Source organism: Ciona intestinalis, chromosome 7 (genome assembly GCF_000224145.3).
Source record: "Ciona intestinalis chromosome 7, KH, whole genome shotgun sequence".
Lineage (NCBI taxonomy): Eukaryota > Metazoa > Chordata > Ascidiacea > Phlebobranchia > Cionidae > Ciona > Ciona intestinalis.
Genome location: NC_020172.2, coordinates 5,370,390 through 5,390,235, shown reverse-complemented (window position 1 = coordinate 5,390,235; position 19,846 = coordinate 5,370,390). Strand labels below are relative to the sequence as shown.

Here is a 19,846-nt window from a genome sequence, read left to right as displayed (position 1 = left end):
GACACTTAACGGCAATTGCTCCAACCCAGTGGTCACTAATGGGTTGTCCAAATTAACAGCAATATATAAAAAAAATTCACCCACAAAGTAACATACATGGTAACTCGTAAGCTGGCACGAGGTGTTAAACTCGTGTTATAACGACTGTCGTTTTCCGGCCATGCGAGGATAAAGTAAGTTACATTCATTCATTCAATATGTTTTTCCAACCTAATTTTGCCCTAACCCTAGTTATTGCACATGTCTCTTACCTCTTTCCCTTGATTGACAAGGTAAAACAAGCTCCATTCTCCTTGTGGTGTGCTGTTAGTGTTCCAGCAGCTTAAATTCCCAACAAGAGTCTCATATTCCCCCTTTATACCATGGTAATTATCCTTTAATATCTGCATATCATCTTCATAATGCAAAGAGTCTATAAGGGGCTGGGTTTGAACCCCAGGCAAGTAGAATATAGTAGGGTGTTGCCCATTTTGTAATGGCAAGATATAGTCTTCGTTTACCCATTTGATAAAACTATTTGGTATTTCAGAATAATTTTTGATTTCCACTTTAAATTTTTCTCGAACTAAGTTAGAGCTTCTGCAGCACAGACAGTTTGTACTCCCACATCTCTTATAGTTGTTGTTTTTAAATTGACTCAGTTTAATAAACAGGAAAAGCAACAAACAGCCAAAAACACGAAGCCAGAATCCACCAATCCAAGTTTCCACAGTGTAATATAAATACCACACCATAAGTTTCAACTAAACTGATCTAAAATCAAAGAAAATTAATCAATTGAAGAAACTGCATTGTTGGACATAATGATAATAAAGAAATTATGATAGCAAAGCAAAATTATAAACGTAACATATCAATACCTGGTTAAACAGAAACCTTTAGAACGAGTATTACAAGAATTAGGCAGAAAATATTTGTAAAAAAAATCGGTAATGTTTCTAAAATGCCTAAAACAAGGATTTAAGGTTAATGACTTTGTATTGATTTAAGAATGTTCCAGTTTTGGTAATCACAAAAAAAAGGTTTAATTTTGTCACGCTTAAGTTTTAAACAAAATTTGTAAAGGACAATGATATATTATATTACTACAAAGTTTCAAAAGTTATTATACTATTATGATTAGGCTAAAATTTCCATAAATCAACTTGATTTAAATACAACACAGTGATTAGCATAAGGAGCCTCCTTGTTCTGCTTTATAATAATTCTCATTGAGAGGCACAGGTGAAAATTTGTGACAGTTCTAACCTATTATACTTATATAAATACAAGTTTTCAAAGTATTATGAGTAAGGTTATTAGTATAGTAGGTTGGGGTTATTAGTATAGTAGGTTGATTATTAGTATAGTAGGTTGGGGGAAGATAGGACACCTTTAGCACAGAATATCTAAATATCCTGTGTTTTAAACAATTAAAAATGGTCTATGGAAGTCGTGAAGATCCGGTTTAATAATTCTTTGAATGTATTTTGTTTACTACCAAATAGGACGAGAAAATAGAGTGAAAAGGTGTCCCATCTTCCCCCACCCCACTATATTTATTATGATTAGGATAAAGTGGCTCTTTGTTCCCCTTTGTAATAATCCTGACTTGACGTCTGCCCTCTTTCCCTGGACCTTGTAAACTTTTCGTACAACCTCTCAAGTTCATTTCTTTCCTTAATTGAAAGTGACGGCTTGGTTGATCCCATCGCTGCAGTCATGTGACGACTCTCAACCAATAAAGGTGGAGTATTCGATTTCAAACTTTTCGAAAAATTTCCGGCATCGTTGTGGTTCACAGAACGCGATAAAATTTGCGCAGAATTGAGAATTGATTCAGGGACTTCACCACTCCTGCCTTGATACATGGAGGGGAAATAAATGAGTTTACAATCCTCAACAACTTTTTTAGACTTCTCATATTTCCGATTTTCGTCGAAACAAATCCTGTACGACTCTTTAAAGTCGTCCTCACTTGGGGGGTCGGTATCTTCTTGAACAAGAGAGTTTATCAACTGCGCAGCTGTCTCTTTTATTTCATCTATTGATGTTAATGATATTGCTTGGTTTCGGCCTTCGTCGTATTTCTCCATGTTTGAAAACCCGTTGCTGTAATATAGATCATCAATCTCCATCTTAGAGGAGAGAGTAGAAGTTGAGGAAGGAGCGGGAAATGATGTAGGAGGAAGATTTAAATCTTCATTAACTTTTGCCGCATCAATGGAGTCATGGACTGCTTCTAATTGAGCGTTATATAACAAAGCCTTCAAATCTGCTCCACTGAAATTCTCGCAATGTTTTGCAACTGTAGTTAAATCTACATCATGGAGAGGGAGGTTTCGCGATAAAGATCTGAGGATGTCTTCCCTCTCTTCTTCATCAGGAAGAGGACAATAAAGAAGATTATCCAACCTCCCAGGTCTAAGTAATGCAGAGTCCAGTAGATCAGGTCTACTGGTAGCAGCTAGTACTGTAACCCCTACTAGAGGCTCTACTCCATCAAGATGTGTTAGAAGTTGGTTTACGACACGATCTGTAACTCCAGTGCTGTCGTGTCCTCTAGGAGGGGCCAGAGAGTCAAACTCGTCGAAAAACAAAACGCACGGTGCTGCTGCTTTTGCTCTTGAGAATAAATCCCTCACTGCAGCTTCACTTGCCCCTATATACTTGCTCAATACTTCTGGTCCTTTTATAGATATGAAGTTAAGGTCACATTCATTGGCAACAACTCCTGCAATCAATGTCTTCCCACATCCTGGAGGTCCGAAGAGCAAAACGCCAGAATTTGCTTCCAACCCGCATCCATCAAATAAATGCTTATATTTAATCGGCCAAATAAGTTGTTCTGTCAATTTCTCTTTAACTTTCTCCAACCCACCCACATCTGCCCAAGTAAGAGGAGACGGCTTGTGTAACTTTGCATTCTGTAGTGAAGCAGGGGTGAAACCACTCAAAGATTCCAACATATCTTCTTGGTTAAGTTGTGACGACTTTGAATCTGGTCCCGCTAATTTCATCTGGGCACAGTGGCAAGTTTTACGGACCAAAAGCTCCAGATCAGCAGCTGCAAAACCCTCAGTTTTAGAAATAACCTCATCTAGATTCAAAGGCGGTTCAAACTCTGTGTAATTTTCCACACAAGCTTTTATCATCTTTTCTCTTACTGATTTATTCGGGAGATCAATCTCAATGACTTTACTAAACACATGATTCCCACCTGTCATTATTGATTGATGGACAGCTGATTTTGATTGACAGGTGGCCACCACACATACTCTGTATGGCAAACCCCATCCATGTTTGGTCCTCCCCATCAGATAATGAAGAAAACTCTTCACAACGGAGACGAGCTGAAGATTATAAACTCCCTCCCCTGCTCCCTCCTCCTCTGATGTGGATGCAGGGATCAAAAGATCAAGATCATCAAGGAGAAGAACAGAAGGCTCCCTCCAGCGAAGATCAAGTGAAACTTTATTGAATAATCTCCGAATATTATCCGGTTTCTTTCCTCTTAAAACGCTACACGAAACACAATGAACAAAAGCATGAACTGAACCTTCCAGCCCAAACTTACGCAACACAGCTCTTCCCAAAGTAGATTTTCCAACCCCTTTGCCACCAGTGACCAACACACACGTTGGTCTCAGCCCCGCCCCATGCAATGATAAAGCATTAGGCAGGGGCCTGGTAGATATAGCTGTCTCAACGAACTTTACAAGTGCTTTAACCTCAGGTTCCAGCCCTTGGCAGTGTAGAAGCATATTCTGTGTGGGCAGTTTTACATCTACGTCCATTTCAACAGCTATTAAGGTTTCTTTATCTTGAGTAAAATTCAAAACCACATTTTCAAGATCGTCAGCACACAACATGTAGGTTGTTCCATCTGGTTTCACACCCTCCCCACAGTTTATACTCTTCACTACAACTTCAATTTCTAGCTCTCTATCGTCATTTAGTGGAAACGAAAGCAAAGAACCCATTGATATCGGCAACATGTTATCTGCATCACTTACATGCGACAACCATTCCATAAAAGCATCAGAAACAACTTTCACATCCAACCCACTATCATACACACAAGGCAGTATCGAAAAATTAATCGCATCAATCTTATTCCCCAACTCTGGGGTTTGTTTTAGTTTCTTAACTCTGACCCTTGAAGTTACACCCATGTTGAGCTGCCTTCTTAAAATAGAAGAAACGTTAAGGGTCTGGACTCCATTTAAACCATTCCATGAGCAATTCATGTTAAACTTGTTATGCCCGCGCACATACATACGCGCAACACAAACTTGCGAAGTGCCTTCAACATCAGATGATTCTTTCTCAGACTTTTGTTGCGATTTTTTCATATTTTTCCCAATTTCAATTCTTTCCACAGGCGACTGTACTTTTGATATAGACACCAAATATTCCATGGAGTTGGAGCTGACATCGTAATCTGAATGCAAGAAAACTAAAGCAGGTTGACTTATAACGCTTGTCAATACAGATGATTGGTTTAATAGTTCATGGTCAATGGGTTCCACTCTTGCTACAAAGTCAATATTGTCAGGTGTTAACTCAACTTGTGCTTTAATTCTTTCAAGTCTTGACTCAAAGTTCGTAAAATCAACTGAAAGTTTTTCAACCTGGGCAGGGAAGAATATGGATCGAAAATGGGAAAATAAGTTTGGCAGAAACCGCCTCCAAATATAAAGGCATAGAAACTTTATTACGTTGAGAAACTGTGGGATTAATGTATACCGAAACAAAGTAGATACGTTTCTTGAATTTGGGACCGAATTAGTTGTTGCTTCATCTGCAGTGTCCTCACTGTGCAATGGAACTACTGTGTGGTCAGGTTTTTGAAGTTTTTCCGCTGAATTTTGTTTTACTTTTGGCGCAACATACAATTCACTTGAATGCATAAGCAAACAGCATTCTGAGGAAGGTTCAGTTTTCGCAGTTTTCATATAAACGCAAACATTACCACCAACCCATAGTGGGAAGATCTGGCCAGGCCACACAATTCTTATTTGTTGCAATAATTGGTCTTCTACTTGAGATGAATGGAGCTCCAATATCTCCCAATCATCGACACTCTCAGGTTCCATCCACGCAATTGAACATTTAGGGACGTTCGTCATAACTTCAACAACGGCTGTCGAATTGTCCTTTATGTTCAACTTATTTGCATATAAGCTATTAATTGCCAACTCATTCAAGTTATTCTCAGAGTTTGATAACACTAAACTTAAGTAGCAAACTTTTTCACCCAAAGTCACTCTAGCGGCAAGTACGTCGTTTGTAGCGGACAAGTTTTGAACCAAAGTTGCAGAAATATAAGCGAGGCAGTTCTTGACGGGAGCATATTTTACAGTGGTAGCTATCTTCATGCTCTGTAATGTAAATATATCGATATCAGTTAAGAATGCAAGCTAGTTTATGCAAAACTATTGAGTGTCTATAAACTGCTACAGTGGGGTGTAGATGGTAGCACCCTGGGTGTTGTTGGGGTAATATACCTACATCCCAGGTCTCAGGTGTGCCTCACTGAAGACCTCACCCTTATAGAATAGAATCTCTATTATTGAGTGTCTATAAACTGCCTCAGTGGGGTGTAGATGGTAGCACCCTGGGTGTTGGGATAATATACCTACACCCCAGGTCTCAGGTGTGCCTCACTGAAGACCTCACCCTTATAAGTAACATGCTACAAAATATAGACATAAACACACAATTACTTACTTTGTGATAGAGCTTCTTTATCTAAAGTTTAAAACAAACAAGTTTCCCTATTGCATTATAACTACTAACTTAACACCTGGAAAACAAAGTATACTTAATACAAAACACCCCTAACTTAACCCTGTATAAGACATTGTGTATACAGTAAGGTTTATACATGATTAACATTATACCATCAGTGCGGTACAAAAGGCAAGATTAACACCCAGCACTCTGTACATAATTAAAATGCAAATAAATAATAATGAAGGAAACAATAACACCACATCAAAGAATGCACAATTGAAATACAATGAACTTCCAAACATCATTTTAGAAAAATTTCAACAACTTTTTTTCATGACTTGAAACCCCAGTGTTGCCATTGCCAACATGATAACACTGCTTCACCCTGAACTACAAATCATCTAAACAAGTTTATTATTGGCAACACTGAATGAGTTAAAAATCCAGTGCTGCCCAATAAAATAAAAATGCTTTACACTGAATAATAAATCATCTGAACAAGTTTATGATTGGCAACACTGAGTAACTTGAAAACCCAGTGTTACCCAATAAAATAAAAACACTCCACACTGAATAACAAATCAACTAAACAAGTTTATGCTTGGCAACACTGGGGGAGTTGGTTGACCACCTCCAGCCCCCCACGTTAAGTTGTTGTTGCTCCACCACCCAACCAATGGATTGAAGGTTAGAGCGCAGGGTGGGCCAACCTGGAGTAAAATGTAACTTTAACTATGAGTGTGTATGAATGAAAGAATGAACGAACGTTATCCTTGTGAGTATAAATGAAATTGAAAGAATAGAATTGACTTGTTGTATCTTGAATGGCCGGAAAACGACAGTCGTTATAACGGGTGTTCTGTTTCAGAAACCTCCTGCCCGCTTACGAGTTACCACATATGTAACTTTTTAACCTTGCATGGCGGGGCAACGACAGTCGTTATAACACAAATGTATTGTTTCATACAACTAGTACCGCTTACGAGTTACCACGTATGTAACTTTGTGGGTGATTATTTTCTATATGCCTGACAACTTGGCCAACTTATTAGTGATCACTGGGTTTGAGCAATTGCTGTTAAGTGTCTTGCCCAAGGACACATACGCCCACAATGGTAACAGCCTATGGGTTGTAGGCAGTCGCGCACACCGATGTAATAATCACTTACTTCCTGAGAGCGAAGTTCTGTTAATATGAAGTAAATATGATTCATAGAAAGCTTCTAAAATATCCGACGCCGTGCATGAGTGATTTAGAGACACCATGATTTGACCTGGAAATGTTTATTTAGAAAAACCACAATAATAATAATTATATTCTATAAGGGTGAGGTCTTCAGTGAGGCACACCTGAGACCTGGGATGTAGGTCTATTACCCCAACACCCAGGGTGCTACCATCTAGACCCCACTGAGGCAGTTTATCGACACTTAATAATAGAGATTTTATTCTATAAGGGTGAGGTCTTCAGTGAGGCACACCTGAGACCTGGTATGTAGGTCTATTACCCCAACACCCAGGGTGCTACCATCTAGACCCCACTGAGGCAGTTTATAGACACTCAATAATTTAGATTTCCATGAGGGTGAGGTCTTCAGTGAGGCCCACCTGAGACCTGAGATGTAGATCTATTACCCCAACACCCAGAATTCTACTATCTATACTCCATTTTAACAAAAGCTATAACCATAACTCCCTACCTGTTTTTTGATTCCTTTTAATCAAATACCTCACTCCACCATCGTCAACTTTTTGATGAAACTCTGACGATGTCAAACCCAGATCCTCAAGCTTACAACCAAGGTTTAACCAACTGTATGACGGAGCTGTGTTATACAAAAAAACTTTATAAATTATTTATTTTTATTGAAGAATATCAGACTTATATTATATCACCATTAAAGCGGTAACGATTTTAGCCCAATACCCCAGGGTGCTACCATCTAGACCCCACTGAGGCAGTTTATAGACACCCAATAATAGAGATTCTATTCTATAAGGGTGGGGTCTTCAGTGAGGCACACCTGAGACCTGGGATGTAGGTATATTACCCCAACACCCAGGGTGCTACCATCTAGACCCCACTGAGGCAGTTTATAGACACTCAATAATAGAGATTCTATAAGGGTGAGGTCTTCAGTGAGGCACACCTGAGACCTGGGATGTAGGTATATTACCCCAACACCCAGGGTGCTACCATCTAGACCCCACTGAGGCAGTTTATAGACACTCAATAATAGAGATTCTATAAGGGTGAGGTCTTCAGTGAGGCACACCTGAGACCTGGGATGTAGGTATATTACCCCAACACCCAGGGTGCTACCATCTAGACCCCACTGAGGCAGTTTATAGACACTCTATAATAGAGATTCTATAAGGGTGAGGTCTTCAGTGAGGTACACCTGAGACCTGGGATGTAGGTCTAATATCACATTATCATAAAACAAATGAAACTTTAACTCACGAAAGAAAATTGCTTCTTTTTCATTCGCTTCTTTCGGCGTCAACACTTTGTTCATGTCACAAAAAACCTTTATGACTTTCGATAATCGATTCCGGTTAAATAATTCCATTACCACGCTTGCTACAGCTTTGTAATTAGCAAAAACGTGAAGGAATGTGAAAATCAGGAACAGCAACCACATTAGAGGAATGTTTGTCGCGACAATGGGCATTATGACAAGGCCTGTCAGTAATGCTGCAAGGTTTACCAGTGTTTCCTGGTAAGATAAAAAAAAGTGTTGCCGATTAAATTTCCATTCATGATAAAAAGGCACTAGTTTTGAATAAACAAATTCCTATACAAATGCAGTTTACAAGGGCGCTTGTAATTCTACATTACTTTGTTTGTATGTTAGCTACTCTGTATTACTAGAACATAGGTGTCAGGTTTACCAGTATTTCCTAGTAAAAAAAAGTGTTGTCAAAAAATTTTAATTGATGAAAAAGACAGTATTTAAAAAAAACAACATAGAGGAGTGCTTGTTAAGTTTTAAACCCAGAATTTTTTTTGTAAAACCCTCCCCTTATTTTTTTCCCCAACCCCTAGCTGAACCACTGCATGCCACACAAACCTGTGAACCATCTTTAGCTGATACATCTGCCATGTTATTACACTTAGCTTGGTGCATGGTTAAAGCAGCTCGTGTACATCCACCTGCCACTCCAACTAATGAGAACGCTAAACCTGTGATTAAATGTTTTTTAACCCATTCACTATTATCATGATACAGTATATTGTATTAGAATATGTTATAGGTTAACTTCCCTACATTAAGGGAAGTAGCAGAATCCAAAAACTGGTGAGTGCTAAACATATTACCAAAGTAAAGTAAGTCTTGCTAAACATATTACAAAATTTAAATAAGTAATTAATTAAAGAGGTTCCCTGTATTTGATGACTATGAGTGTAATTGTTTAATAAATATTACCTAAGACTTTGTTAAAAATTCAAATAATATAGAGGTTCCCTGTATTTGATGACTATGAGTGTAATTGTTTAATAAATGTTAACTAAGATTTTGTTAAAAATTCAAATAACATAATCAGCAAGAAAGTTCAAACCTGCCAAACACATTACCAAAGTAAAATAAGCCTTTGGTAAAACAGGAGCAACAAGTTGTATGAATATTGCGCAATCATTCATGACATCAGCAAACAATCTCCATTGCTTTGCGTTGCAGTCCAAACTTGAACTAAAAATAAAGACTGGGGTTAGGTTAGGGCTTCCAAAATAGGGGTCATGTAATTCAGGGGTCACCCAGAATTGCAATGTATTAATCATACATAAGGGCATAGAATGATGCATATAAGAAAAGGATGATAAATTGGAGCATATAATGTTGTATCAGGTAAGCGGCTTCCCAAACTTTAGGGTCGCTAAGAGTTCACCTAATTTACACAAAGTAATGCCGTTTGGTAAAAATGAAGAACAGAATTATTCAATAAAATCACATTTTAACTGTATTTTGTTCATATAATAAATGCTGGGATATTCACTTTTATAAATTAGTCACCAAAAGGATATAAAAATAAGGGTCTTCGAAACTTTAACCAATTTTACACAAAGTACTGAATATATTATACTGTAACCGAGAAAATTGTAGGAAATTAAAAGGGGTTGTGAGCAAACAGTTTGGGAAGCCTTGTGTTGGGTAAATAAAGGTTCCAAAGGAAAGAAAGTCCCATTGTTGTGTTAATGAGTGCTGGTAAGTCCATTAATGAAGTTGGCACAAACTACATTGTTAACTACAATGACTGCTTACCCTTTAAAATAAGCGAATGCAATTCTTCCGAGCATTCCTGTTCCATCTGTTTAATGAAATAATATGTTCTAAAAAAAACCCTTAAAATATTATATTTAAATTCTAAGATAATATATTTTTTACAATATTCTTTTAAAACAGGCTATTTTTACAATGTATAAATATTAAAATTATTTTTAAAATATTCTTCTGAAGTTATACATTTCTTTACAATTACCATCTAATATCTATATCTATGTTAAGTTTACCTTTTAGCAACCAAGTAATGGTAGCGCTTGCAACATTAGCCGTCTCGTCCCCAACTCCTGAACCTTTTAACACAGCATGTGTTGCCAGTGTGCCAGTGATACTGCTACAAAAAGCTTGTACAGTGTCCCATATCTGTAGTACATGTGTGTCAGCAGTGGCGCAGCCAGAAAAAAAATAAAAGGGGGGGGTTTTATAAAAAAAAATTCAAATTTTTTTTTTTAAATCTTTTTAATTATTTTTTCGGCTTGAAAGGGGGGAGGGTCGCAACCCCCTAAACCCCCCTGGCTGCGCCACTGTGTTATGTGTCAGCAGTGGCGCAGCCAGGGGGTTTAAGTTATAAATAAATAAAAATATAAATAAATAAAAACTTAAATAAAAACTTATAAATAAATAAAAACTTATAAATAAATAAAAAATAATTTAAACAAATTTAAAATAAAATTTATTTTTTGAAAATGTTTGGATTAAAACCCCTCCCCCTATGTTTTTTCTGGCTGCGCCACTATGTGTCAGTGTGTGTGTATGGTTTGGTTATACATCACACCATAACTACAATGTGTCTAAAATTTGAACAAAAACTTAGGTGGAGCCACAAAAAACTACACAATAAAAACCATTAGGGCCATCTTTTAGTTTTGGGAATTCAACCCTTTAACTGCAGCCTATTTGGTTTCAAAATTTCAACTTTTGACCAGCTCTCACCTAATTTGACCAGGTCTCACCTCAAAATGGCTAAATTTGTTAGAAATGTTCAAAAACTTTGCCAAACAATACTCAAACTTTTTAAATACGTTGATGTATTTTTTTTATCGCTTAAATCAAAAGGAAATTGCTTCCTCTTTCAAATGATACCAAATTTGGGTTCGATATTGGAGAAATGACCGCAGAATCCCCGTTGAAGTGACATGTGGACCCACGTCAACTGGAGTCGCTTTAGGCAGTTAAAGGGTTAATAATAATTTTGTTTTGCTATACCTACCACAGCAATTTAACACATATCCCTTTTGGAGGATTCAATATCGATATTATAAGTATTGAATATGATTGTTTACCTGGTAACTTAGGTAATCCTCACTCACACTTTCAGGGTAGCCTTTGGGAAGGAAAATATCCTGCAAAAAACATACACAGATACAATACAAGAAAAGATTGGTAATTTATGTGTGTACAGAATTGCCCATACGCCTGTCTGTATTAAACCTGGTATTCTAAGGTTACAATGCAAACCCCTAACTACTGGGCCACAGTGGACACAATTTTGGTTTATTACCCCAAACACCCAGGGTGTTACAAGAGCCTACAACCCATTAGTGACCATAAGGTTGCAGCAATGTATGTTAAATGTCTTGCCCAGGACACATATGCATTCAATGGTCTCGTAAGGAACTAGGTAACCTGTATTTATGATACAAGAGCGGCGAAGCGCCTAACAACCCTGAGTCACATTGGGCACTTAATGCTATTAAAATCTAGGACATTTACAATAATTTAACAACTAGCCACCTTAAAAATTTGTGTGAACCCTGAAAATTTGAAGAAACTTTTGTCAGGACTTTGTTTCTGAACAAGTTTGTTCTTTTCGCTATGAAGATCGTATTCATATATCTCGTTGTTGACAGGAGAACCATGGTATTCATATATGTTTCCTACCATGGCTGTTGCTGAGAACCTGTCAATCAAATAAAAGTTACTGTGTTGTGGTACAGTGCCTGTTTCTAGCGCAAGAGTTAAGGGTTCAAGGCTCAATGCTGCTACTATTAGGGGGAGTGTAAGTACTTGAGTAAGGAAAATAATTACCCACAAAGTAACATACGTGGTAACTTGTAAGCGGGCATAAGGTTTATGAAACAGAACACTCCTGATATAACGACTGTAGTTGCCCCGCCACAAACAATAAAAAAGTTACATTTATTCATTAAATTATAAATCACCCACCTGTGAGAACTGGTGTAACTTGTTTTGAAGTTTAAGTTAGTTCATTTTATGCTAACCAGTTTTAATATTCTATTATTAATAAATGACCTGCAAAAATAATTGATTGCAAACAAAATAGAAGAATTTTGACAAAAGAAAACAGGAACACTTGAATTATTACAGGAGCAACTTTAGTGTGTTTTGTGCAAACAGAATTATTTTGGCAAATTCAGTGAAATAGAAATGTACTTAATGTGCACCATGTTTTATAAGTTGTACCAGTAGGTCCAATAATACACACAACACAACACAAGTACAGAAGTAGAACTTGAAGAAAATTAGGGAATCATGAAATTTCAACTGTAAAGTCCATGCACAAAAAAAAACGCAAAAAAGTGTAAAGCCCAAATGTGCAGGGAAAAATCTAATTTTCTTTGTATACACATACAATATTACTTTGGTGCTATAATTATAAATTTTAGACAATTTAAGCCACTTTGGGCTCACAGCATTCAGTAACATTACCGTGTACATCATAAGTAACACTTGATAGGACTGTAGGCAGTGGCGCAGCCAGAAAAAAAAATAAGGGGGGGGGGGTTTAATCAAAAAAAATTTAATTTTTGTTGTTTTTTAATAATTTTTTTGGTTTGAAAGAGGGGGGGGCCGCGACCCCCTTACCCCCTCCCCTCTAGCTGCGCCACTGACTGTAGTAGTAGGTTGCAATTCACAATGATATATTATAAAGGAATGAGCAAGTATAAGGTATATAATATATGTGGTAACTACAATCGTTGGTCCATACTTAAGCACAATACACAACACACATAAGTAAAGAACACGCACCTGAACTAAAACAGTGGCAAAAAAACAAAAATTGTTGGGGTTACTAATTCAATTCATACCTTGGCTATTATTACTGTTGTTTTACTAATTTGTATTTGCAAATTGACTGTTTAGAATTAGAATATTTCTTAGGAAGGAGGGTTGCAAGACCCCTGCGGTTCTGCTACGGAATAAAATATAATAAACAAAATTATTAGGGTTACCAATTCAATTTATACCTATTTGCTATTATTACTGTTGTTTTATTAATTTGCAAATTAAATGTTTTGAATAAGAAGAATTAGATATTTTAGCGGAAGGGGGAAGCTAGCCGTAAGCCCCTGCGGTTCTGACACTGAACAAATATGCCACGCTGAAACTGAATTTCGCAAATAATTTGGCAAATGAACTACACTGATTTGCATTATACATATTCCAAATAAAAAATAGAGAATAAATATTGAAATTTTAGCACTTTAGCTTTGAAACATGAACAGCACCAATGCACTAATACATTATAAATAGGCACATTGAAAGTATTAAGCAAATATTCAAAGATAACTAAACCAGCAGCATTTACATTATATGCATTAATGTATTATATATATATATATATATATATATATATATATATGTAAGTTATAACATAATATGCTATTTTACGGAGGCAAAAACAAAAATTCCACCATTTTTCTCAACTTTGTAAACACATGTATTTAAGCTTGTATAGGCTGTTGTCCAACAAAGGTGACAATATATAAATAATTATATTTCATCTTATTCTTCAACCTATATAGGTGAAGCTGTTTTCTTTTTCATATCAATAATTGGAAAAATTTTTAAACATTTTCAAGTCTATATATAATATATACCATAAAATTCATAAATTAATTTAGTAAGTTCAATTTTAGCCTAATAAGCAAATAAAGTAAATAGCATTTTATTAAATTCTTTCAACTCTTTTTATCCAAGTCTGTAACCATAAAATTCACAACCATTATATAATAAACTACAACTATTTGAAGAAATTCACTCATCTTCGTTCAACCTAATAAAAATGTAAACCTAATTTAATTAAATTCTCCTTTTATCTTTTCCCCAGATCATCCAACTGCTGTTGATTCCCCGTTTCTTTCAACCACTCTTTAAATTTCTCCTCTACGAGGAACTGGAATGATGTCCTTTCTTCTTTTGTCATTGTGGAATCCCTTAGAGCTCTCTTCCATCTTTCAATTGCTCTCTGTTTAGATTTAACAGCTTGCGAGTATTCCAGGGGTAAGCCGCCAGGTATTTCCGTCGTCACTGACTGATCAGTGCCCTCTAGAGGAAATTTAAATGGGATTGAGAAAAGGTAGAAGTCCGAGGGGGGCATGGTTCGGAATAAAGTATCCTCGTCCATTTGATAAGCATCACCTGACCCAGAAGACCTAGGAGACCTCGCTCTTACAACGTCACTTAATCTTGAGGAGTTTAGAGTGATGTTGTTTAGATTTCCGACGCAAATCGGAGTTTTCCATTTATCAGTTTGCGGGGAGATGGTGAGCCCTACTTCAGCTAGGTGGCGCTCAAGATCAGGGTAGAAAGTATTGTAAGGTGCGAAAGTTACGGGAGGTTCTTCATGAGAGGCGGTGTTATCGCTTGATATTATGGGTTGGGTGGGAGTTGTAATGTATAACGTGACATCCTCTGAGCCAGTTATCATTATCGAGCGACAAGGGGCTATGATAGTGATGTTTTGGCAACTTACAACCCGAATACAAGTCGCTACTGGCCCTAATGCAAAAGTGGAGCCAGTGCATTTTTCAATACTCACAGATTTTAGTGGAGATAGGAGATAAATATATGCTTTATGGCATCTGTGTAACTTCACGTAACTTCCTCTTAAAGTCTCCGTTTGTCGAGCGATTGTTTGGTTTGAACACTGAGTGAAAAACACGATTTTATGCCCACTAGGTGCTGATGGGGAGTTGGTCACTATCCGAGGCTTTTTCCGCGTTTGTTCCTGATTTTTCAGTGTTGCCGTGACCCATCTTAACTTCACCCCTCCAGTGATGCACGATGATAAACCGTACGGGTTTTGAGAGAGTGAAGTTTGAAACCAACTTTCGAAAGTTCGGATCGAGAAATTTCCGGAAGTCTTCATGAATCCTGACTTTGCTTGCACGCGATGTTTCACTGCTATATCATATATAGAGCTCACTGCTGCTTGCTTGGGTAACTTTCCTTGAACAATGAACCCGAGAGCTTTTACCACATCAGCATGAAGGGTGGATTCTACTGATATTTCAGCTTTAAAACCTTCAGAAAGAAGCTCCAATATTTGGGATAAATTGGCTTGTATGAACGTGTTATGTTTCTGTTCATCTAAATTAGAAGAGCCGTCACTTTTTCCACTTAATCCATCAACAGATCTTGGACTGTAACCCGGCCACTCGTCAACCATTACAGATTTCCTGAGCGACATTTTGTTGCTTTGTTGAATATAAAGGAACAACACAAACTGTAATGTAGGGACAGAAACACGTTGTCTGTAGGATAACGAGTCACCTGCTTCAATTGACTGCTGCTCTAACTCTGCCTGTTGAATTCTCTCATCGGCAGTTACATCTCTGAGTGTTAAAAACATTTCGAAATAAGACCAAGCCAAGTCCTCAGCTAACAGCATCTTGTTGACTGCCATGTGCTTCCATATTGACCAAGAAAGTTGGGGGTAACCTCCGTTTATGCCTTTACTTTTAGCGTAGGTGATCACCTTTTTTAAATAAGGAATAGATAACTTTGAATGAGCATATACGACCCCATGGTAGAAAATATCTGGGTTTAACCACAAACATGCGTCAACCATGTTTAACACTAAATCTCAAACCTGAAACAGAGAACAAATATTTTTCCTTTTTAAAATAAACTTAAAATAAAATACAAAACAAAAATTGTAAGTTGGCAGCAGAAATATATATTACATTACAGCCTACTAGAAATACATCTAATTGTACTTCGGCTTTTCCAACAAGGATTTTGCTAAGTGACAAAATACAAGTATATTATATAATACACCTGGCAGGAAAAAATTGTAGATATCACTAGAAATGTGAAAAAAAAACATAAAGAAAAAGTTAAAATGTAATTTGAAGTTTTGAACCTCTGTGACTAAAGGTATTATTTCACTCACACAGGACATAACTATGATGAAACAATAGTTTTGCTTGTGTAATAATGAACATTGTAGCACTTTGAAAATATGACATACTTTACTGGTTTTTATTCTACAAAAAACACTAAGTTAGTAAAATGTCGCCCAAAACGATATATATAACTTGGTAATAATAACTAACAAGATATCAGGTTCAAAATAACTTTTGCATCATCAGCAGCTGATCTTATCTTAGCAAAATGTTCTTTTCTGTTTATTGGGTCTTTATCATTAAATTTAAGGTCAAGCTTTTTGAGATGGTCCAACTCATTAGCCAGAGTTATAAGTCTGTTTAACTTTAAGATTGAAACTTCTCTTTTCTTCTGCTTGTCAGTTATTCTTGATACCAGTTCTATATATCTCTTGTATTGAACTTTGCTCAACATTAAGTGAGATGGGGGTTCTTGCGGTGGGGTGAACTTAAGATCCTGAGTTGCTGCTTCCCAAAAATCAAGATTACAACTCCCGTTACTCCCTCGCTGGATTCGATCCAGATTTCCGACAATTTTAACTTTTTCACGATCCGATAAACCATTGCTATGGTGGTGCTTCAATAAAAGTTTATTATACTTAGAAACAACCTTACCAACCACAGCGTCATTCACGCCATCTTCTACCTTGTGTCTTATATAATGATGGCGAATGATTCCACTAAACATAATCGGTTCTTTCAACAAAGATGTAACTTGATGTAGAGTCTTCCAATGCTGGCTATGATCCCTTGCTCCAATTGTAAAACTCATATCATCATCACTACCACTGACTCCATCACCACTATTATCATGCAGAACCTCCCTATTTGCTCCAAGAGCTTTTTTCTTTAATTTTGGGTCAACTTTTGTCGTTTTCTTTGTGGTAGATTTTTTCTTTTGAGTTGATTTAGTTGGTGCAACATTTTCAGAATTATTCTGTAAAGAAACACCAGTTGAACTATGTTGATTATTTATAACATTATGTCCATTTGAATCTGCCATCACCCCACTTTTTTCAACCGTAGATGTTCTATCTCTTTCTGTGCCCAATGTATCACCATTGACCACATTATTAGATACAAAAACAGTATTATTGCCAGATTCAACATTTGCTGAAGATTTTTCAGCATTTTCCATTCTTTTTGTTCCAGCTTTTTTCCCACTCGTTGTTAAACTTGCGGGAGCCTTTATTTTTGGTTGAACAGTTTTTCGTCGCTGCTGCCTATTACCCATTCCTGTAAGTGTTTCCTTGGTTTTAGTTTGCTTGAACATAGTTTTTCTTCTTTTAGACGAACCTGTGGCATCTAATTCGGGCTCAACTAATTCATTTGAAAATAATCTTCTTTTTCTCATACTTTTCCTTTGTCTTTCTTTGTGACCAGTTTCAGAGATTTCAATATTTTGTTGCAAATCCATTTTTTCTGGACTGTTATTCACCATTTTTTCCGCAGATGAATTTCTGGTTTCATCAATTTTTTCAGCTTCGTTGTCATTTAAATTTGTTGAACTTAACTTCTCGCCATTTCCATTCGAAATATCGAAATTAATTTGCTGGGAAGTTTGATTGACAGGTATGATGATATTAGCATTAATATCAGTTAAACCACTTTCACAATTGGTTTGTAAATTAGTTGATTCCATTTCAGCTCCATCAGAAATATCTTGTGCGACAGTATTAGACTTAACTGAGTCTTCATCAGAGGTACCAACATTAGACTTTGCTGTTCTCATACCATTATCATCAGAGTTTGGATTTTTTGTGAGTTCTTTTCCCTGCATAGATTGGAAATACCTGTTAATATTTTCCTTCACCGTTTCTTGCTGTTGATCGAGCTCAGCCAGGATGGAGGAGTTAAACAAGGGAGCCAAAACTTTGACGGATCTTCTTCCTTTTTTCTTTGGCATGTTGGATGTAGGTTTATTGAAATCAAGTAAGATGTTAAATCTAAATAACAAATATCAACATTATATAAATGCATGTTTAAAATTATTAAAAAATTAAACAATAAAAACACAGGTACTAGTGAAGAATCCTCCAGTACATAGCAGAATAGGCTGGTGGAAAGTGTTAGAGGTTGGTGGGTAGGGGTTGATGGTTAGTGGTTATATGGGTTAGTAGTTAGGGGTTTGCAAATAAGGTGGGGGAGGATTCTTTATTAGAACCTCTCTAACAGTCTTAACACTTTTTACCAGCCTAACCTGTAACGTACTTTACGTACCAGGAGATTCTTCACTAGTTCAGTTATATATCTACAAAACAATAGGACTAGTTGTTTAAACAAGCTAGGGATAGAAAAATAAATGAAAAACTAAAACACACACGTCTTACTGTTGCTATGCGTTTAACTTTGCAATTATATGAATGTCTATTTTTGACATTTTTATTTGCTATGCGTTTAACTTTGCAATTATATGAATGTACATTTTTGACATTTTTATTGTACGTGTCTCGACATTTCTGCAAATAACTATCAACATATTGCAATTATAACTAGACTTATACGAAAAACTCTCTAATTCACATGTGTATAAACCCAATCGAGACGTAATTCTTGTTTAATTAAACATTAAATTAACTAAAACATTAATTAATTATTCCCGCCTTCGTTTAATTTGGAATTTTAAGTGAACGTGTTATGTATTGTGCCCTGTCGCCATCTTGCGGTTTGTAATATTACCCCCCCCCAAAATTTAAAATGTGTACTATAAAACAGTTGTAAAATATAATTTAAGGTAAAATAAAAGCAAAATACAGTATAACAGTGGTATTAAACACTATGTATGCATACTTATCTAAAACTGTTCTGTTTAACAGATATAAAAATTACTCACCACTCCCCGAAATAATTTCATTTCTTTAGAAAGTGTTAAAACAGTGGTCAGCACTGCAAGGGGAATCCCGCAATGTTGTGAATATTCCTTGAAATTATTGAAAAGAAAATTTGACACCGTTAATTTCGTAAGATTTCACGTGGTTTGTTCTAAATTTGATTCATTTCATGTAACTACCGTACTATTAAGAAGATATTCGTTGAGAAATCGTTCAAAATGGTTGAATTGGCGAACCTGGTACCGAGACAAAGGTAAAACAAATCGTAAATTAATACTTTCAAGTTTTCTATATTTTTTGCCTTATGTTTCCTAATGTGGTTGCGATATTTGTTCCANTTGATAATATATTATATATAGTACTCTAATTTGTAGTAAATGCACACACTGTGGGGCAATGGGCCAACCCTAACCCCAGCTCCCAGAGAATATCGTGGCTTTTCCACCAACCCTATGTTATAGAATCCATATATTTTTGAACCTACCTTTTTTTTCGCTTTAAAAAAATATTGTATCTTTTCCACCACCCTTATAGAATCCGTTTCTAACCTTTTTCCTTCCAGGATTGAGAGCACATTATGGTCAATCCTTGTGTTTTGCTACATACCTCTTGGTGTACTGTTAATGCTCATCAGAATCTTTCTAACTTTAAATTACTTCTGCATGCAAGTTGTGTTTAACTGTTTGTGTACCCGTCAGAACAAAATTAGAAGGTTAGTACATATAATATACTTTGATATACTAGTGTTTAAACATACTTTGGTTTTTTTATATGTGTATATAAACTATTTTATATGTGTTTCAGTAACGGTGGAAATTTTCATATAATTAAAGTTAGCGCATGAAATTGAAATAATGTAAATAAACTTTACTAATATGATTAA

At 36.3% G+C, this 19,846-nt stretch overlaps 4 protein-coding genes and 1 long non-coding RNA gene across 5 annotated transcripts in view; 1 reads left to right on the top strand and 4 right to left on the bottom strand.

Moving 5' to 3' along the window:
* Window positions 1–1,537: 1,537 nt before the first annotated feature.
* LOC100178625 (peroxisome biogenesis protein 1-like) lies at window positions 1,538–5,803 on the bottom strand. The gene is made up of 2 exons (XM_026835132.1): window positions 5,713–5,803; window positions 1,538–5,363 (listed from the first exon to the last, which is right to left on the bottom strand). Exon 2 carries the CDS (start codon window positions 5,358–5,360, stop codon window positions 1,548–1,550), a length of 3,813 nt encoding a protein of 1,270 aa, XP_026690933.1. The 5' UTR covers window positions 5,361–5,363; window positions 5,713–5,803; the 3' UTR covers window positions 1,538–1,547.
* On the bottom strand, window positions 5,789–12,799 carry LOC100182577 (RUS1 family protein C16orf58 homolog). Its single transcript, XM_002119197.4, has 11 exons — window positions 12,168–12,799; window positions 11,736–11,901; window positions 11,285–11,344; window positions 10,232–10,364; window positions 9,984–10,029; window positions 9,283–9,413; window positions 8,793–8,905; window positions 8,183–8,438; window positions 7,419–7,544; window positions 6,888–6,992; window positions 5,789–6,428 (listed from the first exon to the last, which is right to left on the bottom strand). Exons 2-11 carry the CDS (start codon window positions 11,883–11,885, stop codon window positions 6,304–6,306), a joined length of 1,245 nt encoding a protein of 414 aa, XP_002119233.1. The 5' UTR covers window positions 11,886–11,901; window positions 12,168–12,799; the 3' UTR covers window positions 5,789–6,303.
* Window positions 12,800–14,045: 1,246 nt separating this feature from the next.
* LOC100180988 (TBCC domain-containing protein 1-like) lies at window positions 14,046–15,833 on the bottom strand. The gene has a single exon (XM_002120347.5). It carries the CDS (start codon window positions 15,814–15,816, stop codon window positions 14,059–14,061), a length of 1,758 nt encoding a protein of 585 aa, XP_002120383.1. The 5' UTR covers window positions 15,817–15,833; the 3' UTR covers window positions 14,046–14,058.
* A 36-nt stretch (window positions 15,834–15,869) lies between these two features.
* On the bottom strand, window positions 15,870–18,079 carry LOC100183337 (GATA zinc finger domain-containing protein 14). The gene has a single exon (XM_002119164.5). The coding sequence runs from the start codon at window positions 18,036–18,038 to the stop codon at window positions 16,299–16,301; it is 1,740 nt and encodes a 579-aa protein (XP_002119200.1). The 5' UTR covers window positions 18,039–18,079; the 3' UTR covers window positions 15,870–16,298.
* Window positions 18,080–19,026: 947 nt separating this feature from the next.
* LOC108949617 overlaps window positions 19,027–19,846 on the top strand; it is a 6,277-nt gene continuing 5,457 nt past the window's right edge. Inside the window, exons 1-2 of the long non-coding RNA XR_001974798.2 lie at window positions 19,027–19,216; window positions 19,526–19,679. This is a non-coding gene — a long non-coding RNA (uncharacterized LOC108949617). The remainder of the gene's footprint in view (window positions 19,217–19,525; window positions 19,680–19,846) is intronic.

Bases quoted from the DNA above. Each gene is read 5' to 3' on its own strand.
- LOC100178625 (XM_026835132.1), bottom strand. From the start codon at position 5,360: ATGAAGATAGCTACCACTGTAAAATATGCTCCCGTCAAGAACTGCCTC.
- LOC100182577 (XM_002119197.4), bottom strand. From the start codon at position 11,885: ATGGTAGGAAACATATATGAATACCATGGTTCTCCTGTCAACAACGAG. The intron at 11,345-11,735 runs GTGGCTAGTTGT...TGTTTTTTGCAG, and splicing joins GGTTCACACAAATTTTTAAG to GATATTTTCCTTCCCAAAGG. The intron at 8,906-9,282 runs GTTTGAACTTTC...ATTTAATCACAG, and splicing joins TTTGGTAATGTGTTTGGCAG to GTTTAGCGTTCTCATTAGTT.
- LOC100180988 (XM_002120347.5), bottom strand. From the start codon at position 15,816: ATGGTTGACGCATGTTTGTGGTTAAACCCAGATATTTTCTACCATGGG.
- LOC100183337 (XM_002119164.5), bottom strand. From the start codon at position 18,038: ATGCCAAAGAAAAAAGGAAGAAGATCCGTCAAAGTTTTGGCTCCCTTG.